At 41.4% G+C, this 15,455-nt stretch overlaps 1 protein-coding gene across 1 annotated transcript in view; it reads left to right on the top strand.

The window, feature by feature from the left end:
* Positions 1-15,455, top strand: part of LOC117412228 (E3 ubiquitin-protein ligase RNF123-like) — a 174,431-nt gene that overhangs the window by 40,070 nt on the left and 118,906 nt on the right. Inside the window, exons 25-31 of the mRNA XM_058988900.1 lie at positions 3,771-3,854; positions 4,088-4,195; positions 4,648-4,825; positions 5,461-5,535; positions 8,255-8,342; positions 8,576-8,663; positions 9,764-9,848. Of these exons, the coding sequence (XP_058844883.1) occupies positions 3,771-3,854; positions 4,088-4,195; positions 4,648-4,825; positions 5,461-5,535; positions 8,255-8,342; positions 8,576-8,663; positions 9,764-9,848 (706 nt within the window). The remainder of the gene's footprint in view (positions 1-3,770; positions 3,855-4,087; positions 4,196-4,647; positions 4,826-5,460; positions 5,536-8,254; positions 8,343-8,575; positions 8,664-9,763; positions 9,849-15,455) is intronic.

Consider the following 15,455-nt stretch of genomic DNA (forward strand, 5'->3'; position numbering starts at 1 on the left):
AGTTTCACCCTGTGGGGATAATTACGTTAGTGTGGTTAATAATTAATTTGAATAATTATAATAGTTCAAATTAATGTGCTTTAATCAACTTGAATGAAAACTATATGACAATTACCATATTAGATCACCGACTAAACACAGATAATCTATTAGTTATCTGTTAAATAATCTGAATATTCATTCACGTTAATTAAGACCTCATAATAATCATTTTATTTGACATGTATAAGATTGAGGAATTACAATGAACACACAAAACACCCTCAACCACAACAAGGCAGGTTAAAATATAGTAGCAGTTTATTAGATAATAATACTAATGGTACAGAAAGGAAAAACCTAGAAAATCATCATGAGGTAACAGTTCACATACACACCAGTGCAGCTCCAGTAAACACTTATCCCTTGAATGTATATGCTTCTATCTATCTATCTATCTATCTATCTATCTATCTATCTATCTATCTATATATGTGTGTGTGTGTGTGTGTGTGTGTGTGTATATATATATATATATATATATATATATATATATATATATATATATAGATATAATATATATATATATATAGATATATATAGATGTCATTTCTCAATAATGCATTAAGGCTACAGTACAAGTGGAGTCCTATTGCTTTCCTAACATTCAGTATAGGTTTAACATCTCATTCTAACACAGTACATTAACTCCTCTGTCTCAATCTCAGTACAGACTGTGTGGTTCTGCTAGCAGGTGATGACGTCACTCTGTTGACAGTTCCCTCAGTTCAACTACACAGACAGTGGCCCACTCACAGGCAATATAACTCTAGTTAAAGCTGAGCATTTATCTAATAACATATCACAGCTCAGACTGGACAACAATTACACAAGTATACTTTCAAACAAGCACTTCATATGACAGTATGAGTTAAGCAGCTTAGTTACTTTTAACAAGGTTCAAACTCTGAGGTTTTTCATACACGCGATAAAAGCGCCAATTTAAGATTAACTAACTATTTTATCAATTTTATGTGTTGTAATTACAATGAATTACTCTACTTCCACAAGGGAAAGCTGCAGAAAAAATCTTCCGTTGTCGTAAAATGTTCGCATCGTTGCCCGCCTTTATCTTCAAAACCCAAGTGGGGGTTTCACACACAGCCTGTGTGTTTTCTTCTTTCCTTGAATGCTTCAGACACAGTCTCATTATGCTGTTACGTATCCGAGCCGGGAATGGTTCTTTTTGGCACACAGATAAACTGACTCGCAGACGTCTCTATTTCCTATCAGCAGGGGTCTGAACACGGAGCTTTCTTTGACGTTCGTTTATTGCAGGGTACAGAATCTTCTTGCAGTCAAGAGGTATAAAGCTTAACGCTATCTTCTCTTATGAAGCCATGTTAGACTCAGAAACCAATTTTGGAATCAAATCAGAAACCAATTCCAAGTTCTTGCTGCAAGTTGCCAGTTCTTATATTCACATAAAGACATACACATTACCCCTACAACTGTCTTCCATTGTGTTGGATGATGGGTTGCCTCACCTTGCATGGGATGAATAAATTATCTAATTATGACTCCCTTCTGGTGTCTCCAGCTTTCGTTTCCTCCATAAATTCTGATTGGATGCTCCGATGTATTTATGATCAAGTAGAGACACGTTGTGTCGGGTTCAGTTAAGTCCACTGGTAAGAGAGCTCACTACCCCCTACTTTGTGCTGGGTGCTCAGAAGTTGCTCAGGTCAATAGTTCACATGCTGCCCTGCATACTGTGTGCTCAAGAATGAATCCAATAGATTAGTTCAGATATGTACTTATATCAATAATAGTTATTAATTCCAGGCAATTGTGCCTACAACCACAAGGGTGTGACCTTAGGAGATGTTCCTATATGTGGAGATTACTATAATAGTTTTTTTGTTCTTCGTCTGTTTTGACAATACAGAATTGAATCACACAATTTCTGAACTTTGATCCTTTGATACTTTTTCATTGTGGGTCCTGCATTATGCTTTTTCTTCATGCTTTTTTTATGTCACGCTTCAGTGGAGGGGGTCGTACGTACGTCTGTATGTCACACTACAGTGGAAGGGGTCGTACGTCTGTATGTCACGCTTCAGTGGAGGGGCTTGTACGTACGTCTGTATGTCACGCTTCAGTGGAGGGGTCGTACGTACATCCTGTATGTCACACTTCAGTGGAGGGGGTCGTACGTACGTCTGTATGTCACACTACAGTGGAGGGGGTCATACGTACGTCTGTATGTCACACTACAGTGGAGGGGGTCGTACGTACGTCTGTATGTCACACTTCAGTGGAGGGGGTCGTACGTACGTCTGTATGTCACACTACAGTGGAAGGGGTCGTACGTCTGTATGTCACGCTTCAGTGGAGGGGCTTGTACGTACGTCTGTATGTCACGCTTCAGTGGAGGGGTCGTACGTACGTCTGTATGTCACACTTCAGTGGAGGGGGTCGTACGTACGTCTGTATGTCACACTACAGTGGAAGGGGTCATACGTACGTCTGTATGTCACGCTTCAGTGGAGGGGCTTGTACGTACGTCTGTATGTCACACTTCAGTGGAGAGGCTCGTACGTACGTCTATGTCACACTACAGTGGAAGGGGTCGTACGTCTGTATGTCACGCTTCAGTGGAGGGGCTTGTACGTACGTCTGTATGTCACGCTTCAGTGGAGGGGTCGTACGTACGTCTGTATGTCACACTACAGTGGAGGGGGTCGTACGTACGTCTGTATGTCACACTACAGTGGAGGGGGTCATACGTACGTCTGTATGTCACACTACAGTGGAAGGGGTCGTACGTCTGTATGTCACGCTTCAGTGGAGGGGCTTGTACGTACGTCTGTATGTCACGCTTCAGTGGAGGGGTCGTACGTACATCCTGTATGTCACACTTCAGTGGAGGGGGTCGTACGTACGTCTGTATGTCACACTACAGTGGAGGGGGTCATACGTACGTCTGTATGTCACACTACAGTGGAAGGGGTCGTACGTACGTCTGTATGTCACACTTCAGTGGAGGGGGTCGTACGTACGTCTGTATGTCACACTACAGTGGAGGGGGTCGTACGTATGTCTGTATGTCACGCTTCAGTGGAGGGGCTCGTACGTACGTCTGTATGTCAAATTGTGAAACATTTCATTGCTAATTCTTCTTGTATAAGTCTGCAATACTGTTGATATATGTGCTGCTCATCAGCATGCTCATCCGATCGCTCTGATTCTTACTGTATAATTCTGTAATACTGTTGGTATTTGTGCTGCTCATGAGCATGCTCATCCGGTCGCTCTGATTCTTATTGTATAATTCTGTAATACTGTTGGTATTTGTGCTGCTCATGAGCATGCTCATCCGGTCGCTCTGATTCTTATTGTATAATTCTGTAATACTGTTGGTATTTGTGCTGCTCATGAGCATGCTCATCCGATCGCTCTGATTCTTAATGTACAGCCGTGGCGGGGATGTATGTTACTCACATGCTTGTTTTCATGTTTTCATGTGTGCATGTTTACTTGTTTACTGTAATATTTGTTATTGTTGAAACACTACTTCATATTAAGGCTGTAGTAAGTGTATTCACTTTTTAATGAGTGCTGCTGTGTATGTCAATAGAGCCCTCCTGTTCCTGAGCACACAACACATACAACAGATACACAAACTAACAGAACCATGAGAAATCTGCCGCTCTCTCCAGTTCATCTGTGCTGCTGGTTTCCCAGTAGCAGTGTCAGTGGCTCAGTGCTTTCAATCCTGTTTTTTTCAGATGGTGGTTGTGTCGGATGATGTCCACGAATATGCAGTCGCCCTGAAGGACACGGAGGAGAAGATTGCTCGTTGCCCCAAGCAGGTAAGATGTCTCCCAGAGGCTCCTAAAAAGCTTGGAGTCCTGTGGAGTTGCCTGTAACTAACCCCCTATTAGCCAGCCATTGACATTACTAATGTAGCTATATAGAGTGGTGTCTGTTCTAACTGGGGGCTACTGAGAAAATGAGGAAACTTAATAAACTGTCGTCTTGCCACTGTAATCATTATAGTCTTCAGTGCCTCTGTGATTGAAAAGCTGTCTCCCTGTCTCCTCAGAGGGAGGATATCCTGGAGGAGCTGGTGAAGAGTCAGAAGGTCTTTACAGAGAAGCTCAATCACCTGAGCCGACGGCTTGCCTGGATCAACGCTACCATCTACTCCAAGGTAGGAAGGGTCTGTACCACAGTGTAATCCCAAGGAGGAGGAGTCAGAACCACAGTGTAATCCCAGGGAGGAGGAGTCAAAACCACAGCATAATCCCAGGGAGGAGGAGTCAGAACCCCAGTGTAATCCCAGGGAGGAGGAGTCGGAACCACAGTGTAATCCCAGGGAGGAAGAGTCAAAACCACAGCGTAATCCCAGGGAGGAGTCAGAAAAGGTCTTCCATAGTAAAAGTATAGCAAAGTGTGTAAAAGCACAGTGAAAGTAAGGATTCTCATAGGCCTATACGCATATAAAGCCCAGAAATGTATGGTAAATACTATTAAAAACCATAGTGAACCATGGCAAATCCTTGGTTAACCATAGGACAAGCACAGGAAAACTGCAAAAATACAGTGTCTCTTTCCTGTACTGTGGTACCTTTTCTGACCTGTTTGTGCTTTGTTGTTCGGCAGGATAAGATGCTGGATATCTACTGGCTGCTGCGTGTGTGTATCCGCTCCATCGAGCACATGGACAGGACGGGCTCCCTGTTTGCATTCACCCCAGAGTTCTACCTCAACGTGGCGATGAACAGCTACAGCGCCCTCAAGAACTACTTCAGCCCTTCCAACAGCATGGATGAACTGCCAGGTATGGAACTGCCCACTGCCATGGCTTGCCAGCACAGCCCTGCACAAGAAGACACAGCTCTTTAAACTGGCCATGGGTGACAGAAGAATTGCATACAGCTTTGCACTTCTAGTCACTGTGCAGGCCTCGATTGTGCAGTTTTGAAAGAGCACGTGTTGTAGAAAGCATGGATTTTCATTTTAGAATCTGGTGCTACACTAGGTTAGGAACATTTCTGTTTGCAAGCCTTTCTTTCAAGCAGTCTTGCACTTCCTGGAGAGTGAAATTGGCCCCACTTCTTGACCAACCTGCTGCTTCGCCTTGTTGACTGACACTCTTTGCAGCAAGTAATCTGGTTTGACCTTAAGACACTGTTGACCTACAATGACCTAGGAAGTGAAAAGGTAACCTGAGGCAAGCAAACAGAACTTCCTTTAACCTGTGCAGTGCCGGTACATACATGACATTGCATGTTTACTGTAACAGGTCTTGTTTTCAGAACTGCACATTTGAGACTTCCAGAAATATTTAGTTGGCTACAGCCACTTGAGGTGATGCTATTTTTAGAGTGCTGGTGCGCCCTGCCTCTCAGTGGTTTTACTTCAGATTGAGTCTGTCTGCTGTGTGCAGATTGAAACTCAGTGTCTCTGTTTCAGGCTATGAGGAAACACTGACCCAGCTGGCTGCTCTTCTAGCTAAACACTTTGCAGACCCCCGGATCGTGGGCACAGGTGAGCTGGGAATGCTATTCACGAGAGGAGGGATCAAAATGAAGGATGCAGAAATAGGGTCATTTTTAGTACTTCTCTTGTATGTTGAACATAAAGGTTTTAACAGGGCTGAACAGTCATACGATTCAAGGTCAGCAATGTTGTTAATAAGATTGTAAACATTCACATTTCAAAGTTGTATCGGTTTGTTTTTTTCTGCTCAAAATTATAAGACACGTCTAATTTTTTTAAGCAGCTTGCTAACGACAAGGCTTTGTAAGACAGGAATTGTGCAACAAGTGATGGGCAGAAATGAAATATTTACTATGGGAGTTGTTTCAGCTTTAATGCAACAACCAGAGGGTATATTTGCAGAAATGAACTTGTCTATTGCCACATTGTTAATTTTCATGTAGTTGATTCCTGTTTAGGATACAGTGCAATTTAGCATTTTTAAAGTAGGAAAAATGAGCAAAATTGTAAGAGTTGACCGCTGTCTGCCCTGACCACAGCCTTGGTGTGGCATGTACTCCACGAGGTGCTGTGAGGTGTCTCGATAGATGTCAGTCCATTCAGCCAGTAATACTTCACGCATTTGGTGCAGAGAAGTAGGTAGGGGATTGTGATGCCAATTGCATCCATTCAAGTTCATCCTAAATATGGTCCATTTGATTGAGATCCAGGGATTGCGGTGGCCATGGAAGATACCTGGTCTCTGCCATTCTCCTCGGTCCATTCACAGTTCTGACATGGTAGAGGGGTGCATTATCATCTTGAAAGTAGTCATCGCCATTAGGGTACAAGAGCAGTATGTTGGGTGAACTTGATTCACAACGATGCTTAAGAAACTGCTGCATTCGTTTGGCCTTTAATAACACGTCCCATGCCAGGACACTACCACCAGAAGCATGGACAGTCAGTTGGAACCATACAAGAGCGGTTGAATGATTTGTGCTGCCTCTCTTTATTTGAGCGCTACCGTCCGTGACAAAAAGAGTGACTCGTGATCACTTGGTATGGACATTCCTTAGCACAAATTCTTGTGTGCATGAGAATGTACAGCAGGTCATGGTGACCTGTGTATGTATGAGTTCTGTGATTAGACTAATGAAGGCAGTATCTAATTCAGTGTTGACAGAACTTAGCATAGGCTTTCATGACTTGCTGTGAGTGATGTTGGCTGGCCTTGTACTCAAAGATTCAAACACACCCCTGCAAAGGCCTGTGTTGAAATTTGATTGAAAGTTTAAATTGATTGGGTCTTCTTTATAAAGTCCCTTGGGGAGAGAATTAATGAAGCACCTCAGCATTTGAAATATTTCAATCTAACCTTCAGGTTTGCCCTAAAGACACTGTATGGTGACACCAGGTCCTTTGTTAGCAGTTTGGAATCCCCAGCACCCAACTGTTGTCTGCAGTGCTGAGCAAGACAACCACCCCAGACAGACCCCCCCCCCCACCAGACACTTAAAACGTGATAAAAGCAACTTTCACAAAGCACTGTGAAATATTTGATGCACATGCTGCTTTTAAATGCATTTGTGAATGAGAAATAGCACAGAAAACATGACTGGAATGCAGAGCTGTGAATTTAAATTGGAATTCTCACTTGATAGCCATAGCTTTTCATATACACAATCAAAATGTAAAATAGGTTTTCTGATTTTAATAAATGAATGTTCCAAGGACCAGTCTAATAAGACGTGATTCATTAGTAAAGACATATTTGGAAACATTACAAATAGGAGCTTAGAAATCCCTGTTCTCTCTTATGTTTATTATCTTCATCAGGATACTGTGTATCACACAGAGTGGATCAACATAAGAATCAGCTTATTCTTCTAATATCTTCCAAATATAATTTTAAGCAAGAGTGTTTTATTCTGTGTATTTCTGAGAAACAGTATATAGACAAAGATATCTGCCACCCTTTATTTGGGAGTAAGAGAGCAGTTCAGTCTCCATGCCTCAAGCTTGCCCTGGACTGCAGGGATTCTGCTTTCTTGTAGACGAGGGAGCAGTTCAGTCTACATGCCTCAAGCTTACCCTGGACTGCAGGGACTCTGCTTTCTTGTAGGTGAGGGAGCAGTTCAGTCTCCATGCCTCAAGCTTGCCCTGGACTGGAGGGCCACCCTTTCTCTTCGAGCCAGCCAGCTTTTGCACTAGTGTTTGAAAGTTATCCTGATACAAGGCCAGGGTGTCAGGTTCCAGGGACAGGTAGATTTGTCAAGCTCCGCACTTCCACTTTACTGTTCACCTGGTCGTGGATTAAAAATGACCCTGGGCTCTTGTTCTTTTAATTTCGGTGAGCTAGTGCCATCGGAAGTACTAGAATTTCAATAGGATCTGTCAGCACAGCAGCTTCCATGCTAAATTTCTCAGGGCACATAACTAGAGCCTGTTGTAGCCCAGGTTTAACAGACACCTTTCTCAGCCTCTGTCCATGAAGCCTTCTGCAACAGCAGGTTATGAGTATCTGCTGGGCTCCACTGCAGATCAGGGAAGCAAAAATAAAAGATGGTGTTTTTGTTAAATGTATTATAGGAAATATCTATGAAGGTTCAACGTGAAATAGACAACCTGTTTAGTTCAGTCCAGCGTTTAGGGTGATACCTGGTGATACTGTACAGTGCTTTGCGATACTTTTGTATAAAAAGCGCTATACAAATGCAATAAATAAATACCTGCCAGGAGGCAGCACTTTGTCCTGTGGATAATCCTGAGTGTCTTTGTGTTTCAGATATCAAGGACTCGTTGATGCAGGCACTAGCCAGCTATGTGTGTTACCACCAGTCACTGCGAGCAGTGGAGCGCATTCCTGAGGAACAGTGAGTAACTTAGGGGTCATTGAACTGGTGAAAGGAGGGCCCATGTTAACCATGTGACTGCTATAGTGACGTACTCTACTGGACATTCAATATTTAAAACATTTCATCAAAATGAACAGTTATTGCATGCAATGTAGAAGTTCCCCTCCTGATCTGAAGGATGGATTTGTAAGGGTGCAATAGGGACAGATAGTTTGATCCGATCACTTCATTTTCATGTTTTCTCCCAATAGGAGGGTGGCCATGATGAAGAACCTGCTGGCTCCCTACGAGCAGAGACCCTGGGCACAGACTAACTGGATCCTCGTGCGCCTCTGGAGGGTAACGCGTTCCATATTCGAGCAAGAAACTCTGTCATAAACACACTATACAAGAGCAGTCTGAGAGAGTCCCAGAAATAACACTGAAATAATAAACACACTATACAAGAGCAGTCTGAGAGAGTCCCAGAAATAACACTGAAATAATAAACACACTATACAAGAGCAGTCTGAGAGAGTCCCAGAAATAACACTGAAATAATAAACACACTATACAAGAGAAGTCTGAGAGAGTCCCAGAAATAATACTGAAATAATAAACACACTATACAAGAGCAGTCTGAGAGAGTCCCAGAAATAACACTGAAATAATAAACACACTATACAAGAGCAGTCTGAGAGAGTCCCAGAAATAACACTGAAATAATAAACACACTATACAAGAGCAGTCTGAGAGAGTCCCAGAAATAATACTGAAATAATAAACACACTATACAAGAGCAGTCTGAGAGAGTCCCAGAAATAGCACTGAAATAATAAACACACTATACAAGAGCAGTCTGAGAGAGTCCCAGAAATAACACTGAAATAATAAACACACTATACAAGAGCAGTCTGAGAGAGTCCCAGAAATAACACTGAAATAATAAACACACTATACAAGAGCAGTCTGAGAGAGTCCCAGAAATAACACTGAAATAATAAACACACTATACAAGAGCAGTCTGAGAGAGTCCCAGAAATAACACTGAAATAATAAACACACTATACAAGAGCAGTCTGAGAGAGTCCCAGAAATAACACTGAAATAATAAACACACTATACAAGAGCAGTCTGAGAGAGTCCCAGAAATAACACTGAAATAATAAAAACACTATACAAGAGCAGTCTGAGAGAGTCCCAGAAATAGCACTGAAATAATGCACCCATTGCTGCTCAATGCACAGATTAAGCATCTCCGAATGGTTGTCATTGAGAAAGGTTCTTTTAGCATTCCTAAGACATGTCATTTGAAGCTACTTACCCTTTTAAGTGTAAATATTGATACAGTGTAAATCTAGAGGTTTTTGGATGGGTTATCAGAAACAGTAGCTTTTTTCTAACTTTTTACGGAAACCTGACTCCCAGATTGATGGTCACACTGGCTTTCTTTCCCCCAGGGCTGTGGCTTCGGTTACAGATACACACGGCTCCCTCACTTGCTCAAAATCAAACCTGAGGATGCCAACCTGCCCAGTCTACAGAGTGAGTACCATTGTGGGGGACAGCCCCACTTTCTGTCTGTCTGCCCTTCCTCTCTGAGAGGAGATTCTGAATTAGATCCCTTCTGTCACACTCATGCTGCGTCACTGTACATAGCAGAATTCTTCTGAAAGGCGTTCTCTGGATATTGCTGCAATTCTGTAAGGCTCAGTTTAACACCGTTTTCAGTCTCTGTGCTTGATAGAAGCTCAGAATTGAATGGCAGGAGCTGCACAGGTTAGGATTGAAGTGCTCACACATCAGAAGATGTCTCCACTTTTGAAAGCGAGAAGAACCTGCTGTTTAATTATAAAAAGTGCTGCCGCACACCTGTCTCTCCAGTTCAGGGTCATCGAGAGCGGGTGTGAGCAGTTTACTCTCTGGCTCTTAAAGTAACGTTACGAATAAGAAAAGAGTAAGCAGCTTCACATTTCATTGTCTTAGTTTTCTTTCCTGTCCCCTTACTGTATGATGTTTGCAATCATTCTGAGTGGATCTCATTGCAATTACGCAGGTATTGTGTCAATGCTATGTTTTTGAATGAGTTCAAAAACTCCAGGTCTAGTTGCCAATGGCATTCAGTGACTTTTAGATTTATTTATTTATTTATCTATCTATCAATCAGACACCTTTATCCAAGGTGAATTACAGGTGTTGTAGGGCAGTAAAGGGTTACAATGTAAGCTTAATATATATGAGGAGAGTGTAGTTTACAGTAAGTGCAATAATACTGCTAAAATACAATGTGAACTAGGAAGTTCAAAGATTATATCAAGTTATTTCTACAGTTAGATAGTAGTGCAATAGTGCAAGGATAGTACATTAGATGAGGATCCAGTAACGTGGTGCTGAGGTCAGGCAAGTCCAGTGCATAATAGGCGCTGTAGAGCAAGAGAGCAAGTTCTCCGATAGCTGGTTCCACCACAGAGGGGCTAGGGAAGAGAAGGAGCGGGCACGGGAGGATGGAGAGTGGAGAGAAGGCATGACCAGCCGGCCAGTAGAGGAGGAGCGGAGAGGGCGAGAGGGAGTGTAAGTAGACACAAGGGATTGGAGGTAGGAGGGGTAGTGTGGTGGAGAGAGGGGCATTCAAGAACAAGGGTCTTGAATGCGAGCCAGTGGAGGGTGCGAAGCAGAGGGGTAGCACGAGAGTTTCATTTGCTTTTGCTGGCAGTACACTGCTGTGGTGCTGCCGCTTACTAATAAAAAGACAGGTTTGGATGTTTCAAGCATACATTGCACAAAACACCTTAAAAAAGGCTTATCAATATATATTTTTAAATCTATAATAATTGCAGTAGAACAACTCCAAGGACAGAAACATAAAAAGATAAGAGGACAGAAAAAAATAAGAATGTGTAATTAAACGCTTCTAACTCCAACTAGAAGTGCTTTTTGGTACTTATTTTGTGCTTCTAGAAATTAAATTCCAGGAAGTACTAGGCTTCATGTAGCACAGCCATACTGTCTTCAGAGTATGGGATGTGCAATTAAGAATAAGCATATATTATTTCATTTTGAAGCCAACAGTGATTAGAAACTGAAATTGGATGCATCTGTGTCATAGAATAGCATGTGAACAAAATAGCGCTCTTTCAAAAGACAGAGCGAGAAATCTGCATTGCTGATACTTCATTTCATTCACCTCACATACACTGTACCAGGGTGAGTTTCATAACACTGACTGGTTAACCCTCCCTGCTGTCTAGTTGTTTGGCGCCTCCTGCTATGTGCAGTGCAGGCCCCCGGCAACATGAGAGGAAAACAGCCCACTTCCTCCAGAATTTAAAGGTAAATTCATAATCTGATAATCTGCTAACGAGGAGTGCAATCGGCACCCTAATTTCGTATTCGATTATCATATAGACATTTATCAACGATAAACGATGCATTGACGTTTTATTTTTAAAAATAAAGAACTAGCATTAGTTTTTTTTAACAGAAGATCCAATAACTAAAAACACTGTTGTGCATAAAAGTTAAACAAAAAGGCACAATTTACATTCAAATCAGAACACTTTAGATTATAAAAAAAGAAAGGACTTCAGTTTTTAACTGAAAAGAATACGCATGCGTCCGCATCAGATGTCCCTTTACATTGTAATAATAATAAAAAATACTATATTTTAACAGAAGTAATTTCTGAACTATAGTTGTTCAATACCGTTAACATTTTATGTCCAAAAGCAAAGCAAAACATTTGAATGAATCTCACAAATCCTGACTAATGTAACTGTCGTACTAAATTCATCTTATTTTTCTATAATAATGCCATATAATCCAAACACAACATGCTTTGAAACAAATGAACGCAATCGGTAGATTAAATAGATTTAAAACAAAAGAAAAAACTATTGCCTTAATTTCTAAATCAAGAAAACATGAATACAATAGGCCTACTTCTGATTTTTGGCTTATCCAATGCGAATGTAGAGGCCTAAAGTTTGTATCCTAGCAACACGCTAATCTACCGTACTAGCACTAAAAGAATTTAAAAACAACATAAATATTATAATGAAAGGACAAACAGTTGAATACAAGTCACAGCTTTATTCAGGAACGTCATATAAAGCATATACAACCGAAACATTGTAAATAAACTGACATTTGAATACATACATAAATAAAGCGCAACCTCAAAAAACGGTAAAAAATGAAAAAAAAAATATTTGAAAATAAAATATTTGAACAGAATGGGCTTAATTTACAATAATTTACAAAGTCTAAGTGCTGGCACAAATTACACAGATCCTGCGCTTTTCAAAGTATGTAGTGCACTTACTGCAGACCGCCTTTGCGCATTTGGCACAGCTATCAACAGAAACCCAGGTTTCTGGCACCAAATGCTCCACAGGCATATATTAATACAATGAAAGCTTCTAATTCCTACAAGGGCATTGACCAGGGGTCATCTTGGTGTCACTGCTGCAAACCCAGTCTTCTTCAGAGCCAGATTCATTATTGTCCCTCTGCTGCATCAGAATTTTTGTTTGGTAATATTTGCTTTGCTGTCTTCAACGATCCATTTTCAATGTGCATTGGGGTAACAATGATATTGAAGTCCAGTTAAATCTCTCTCTCTGTATATTTATTTGGTACTATTTTTAAACAAGTTTTTGGTTTCATAGCTCATGAAGAGCTCCCTTTTTGCTCTGCTATATTGGGTCGTATTTCTACCAGTAGTGGGCTGTCGATTTTAAATACAGTACGATATATGATATATACACATATTCAATTCAATTCAATTCAATTCAGTTCAGTTCAGTTCTTTCTTGCTTAACTCGCAGCAGCAAACTCTGCTGGGCATGCACCCATTGAGCTCAGAGCGGACACCTGCAGGGCTGGCCTTTCTCCTCCCAGGGGCCGCTAGCTCGCTGAACCTTCAGTTGTCCTGAGCTGAGTGGGGAATTGCTGCAGTGAGGGGAAAACATTATTGGACATTCTAAATTGGGGAGAAAATGGGGGTAAAATAAGTGGGTACTCTAATAATAAATAAAAAAGAACAATTTGGTCACCATGTGGTGATACCAAAAGCATGTTCTAGCACAAACTATGCAGACTTCTGTTACTATACGATGTATCTTGTAAGAAAGAAATGCAATGAATGGTTACACCCCAGGTTCAGAGGGGGCCCTGGTATTGTGCACACTGCTGTGTTGATGCTCTGCTAGTTCACAGCGTTCCCTGGCAAATGCTGCTGAGTTTCATCCAGTTTTTAGTTTGTTTGTTGGACAGCTGGCCATGTAGTCTGGCAGGCAGCTGTGCTGTCCTCTCCACTCGGGCACAGTCTGCTCCTGATCCCACTGCAGGGACTGCAAGTCTCTCCATTTCTCTCCCGAATTCAGAGGCTGACTGAGTGCCACGTTGGGGTTGCCAACACACAAATCCCTCTTACTCTGACCGAGTTATTTTCAAAACTCGGAAACTCTGTTAATAAAGCTCTGGAACAAATCTGTGCATATTTATATAAACAGGTTTGCTTAAATGAATATACATCATGGGAATATACAAAACAAAGCAGAATTATGTTTTAATATTTTGAAATAAAATGCAATAATGAACTGCTTGACAGCCACTGAATGTATCAGGTTCGTCCTCCTTGAGTAATGCAAAAAGATTTTCTGCTCGTCTTTTAGAAAGTCGTTGTCTTGAAATAACCTTGATTGTTTTATTGAAGTTGTGAAGGGGCTGGTAACGGTGAAGGGAGTCTCCTGTGTGCTGCACTCAGTTCCATGGTGGTTATTCCCTCGAGTCCGGTTCAACACTCTGATTGCACCGCTTGGTTTCGTGCGGGCGGGGATTTTGAAAGTAAAAAATCTTCTCCGATCCATGAACAATGGTTTTGAGGGAATGAGATGGATTAAAAATCTTACTGTATATAACAGAGTGCCCAATCAGTCATTGGTTTCGTTATTTACAGTTTTCATTGGTTTAACTTGCTGTTCACAGTACTGTGTCTACTAAATTTGATTGACAGATGACGTTACCAATCAGAGTTGTAAACAATGAGATATGTAGTTCAAAAGTCAGAATAATTAGGAATTTAGCTACTCACTCAAAAGGAAAAAAAGTTTAGATAAAATACATGTGCTTTTAATCAATGTGCTTGGTGGTGGCATTCTGAAGTGATTTTTCTACATAGCCACTCATTCTAGTACAAACAGCCTTGCTTTTTTACATTGGAAACCCCGCCCCAGGCTTCACCTGACAGGATAATGAAGGTGATTGACAAGAATAATTGTTTCAATGAAAGTCTGGGAAAGCATCAATAATCAAGTTGCTGTGCTGATCAGCAGAAATGAAATGTTTTATTTCCTTGGTTGTGACTAGGCTTTGTCCTTGTCAATGTATATTTTTCAGGGTCTCACAAAATACAGTAATAAATCACTTCCAGGAATATCTATCTGAGCACTCGGGTTCTTCACTGAAACATCATGAAACGTGTTTATTGTGAACCGGGCTGCAGGGCTTCGCTACTTACTGCTATCAGTTTCAGTTTAGTCTTTGCTTGTGACCGGAGCCTGACCAAATGCACGGGTAGAGATTTTCAAGCTGAGTAAAATCCCAGTAAATGAAACGAGTGTCAATCATATCTGACGCTTTCTCATTGTTGACTTTGGATACCAGTATCTCCGCCCCACTCAATCACTATGTGCCGTCAGCTCAGCTGATCAGAAACGACTCATAAACTGAAAGTGGTGAAACCTGTTGTACAGTGCCTTGCGAAAGTATTCGTCCCCCTTGAACTTTGCGACCTTTTGCCACATTTCAGGCTTCAAACATAAAGATATGAAACTGTAATTTTTTGTGAAGAATCAACAACAAGTGGGACACAATCATGAAGTGGAACGAAATTTATTGGATATTTCAAACTTTTTTAACAAATAAAAAACTGAAAAATTGGGCGTGCAAAATTATTCAGCCCCCTTAAGTTAATACTTTGTAGCGCCACCTTTTGCTGCGATTACAGCTGTAAGTCGCTTGGGGTATGTCTCTATCAGTTTTGCACATCGAGAGACTGAAATTTTTGCCCATTCCTCCTTGCAAAACAGCTCGAGCTCAGTGAGGTTGGATGGAGAGCATTTGTGAACAGCAGTTTTCAGTTCTTTCCAC

Source organism: Acipenser ruthenus, chromosome 16 (genome assembly GCF_902713425.1).
Source record: "Acipenser ruthenus chromosome 16, fAciRut3.2 maternal haplotype, whole genome shotgun sequence".
Taxonomy (NCBI): Eukaryota; Metazoa; Chordata; class Actinopteri; order Acipenseriformes; family Acipenseridae; genus Acipenser; species Acipenser ruthenus.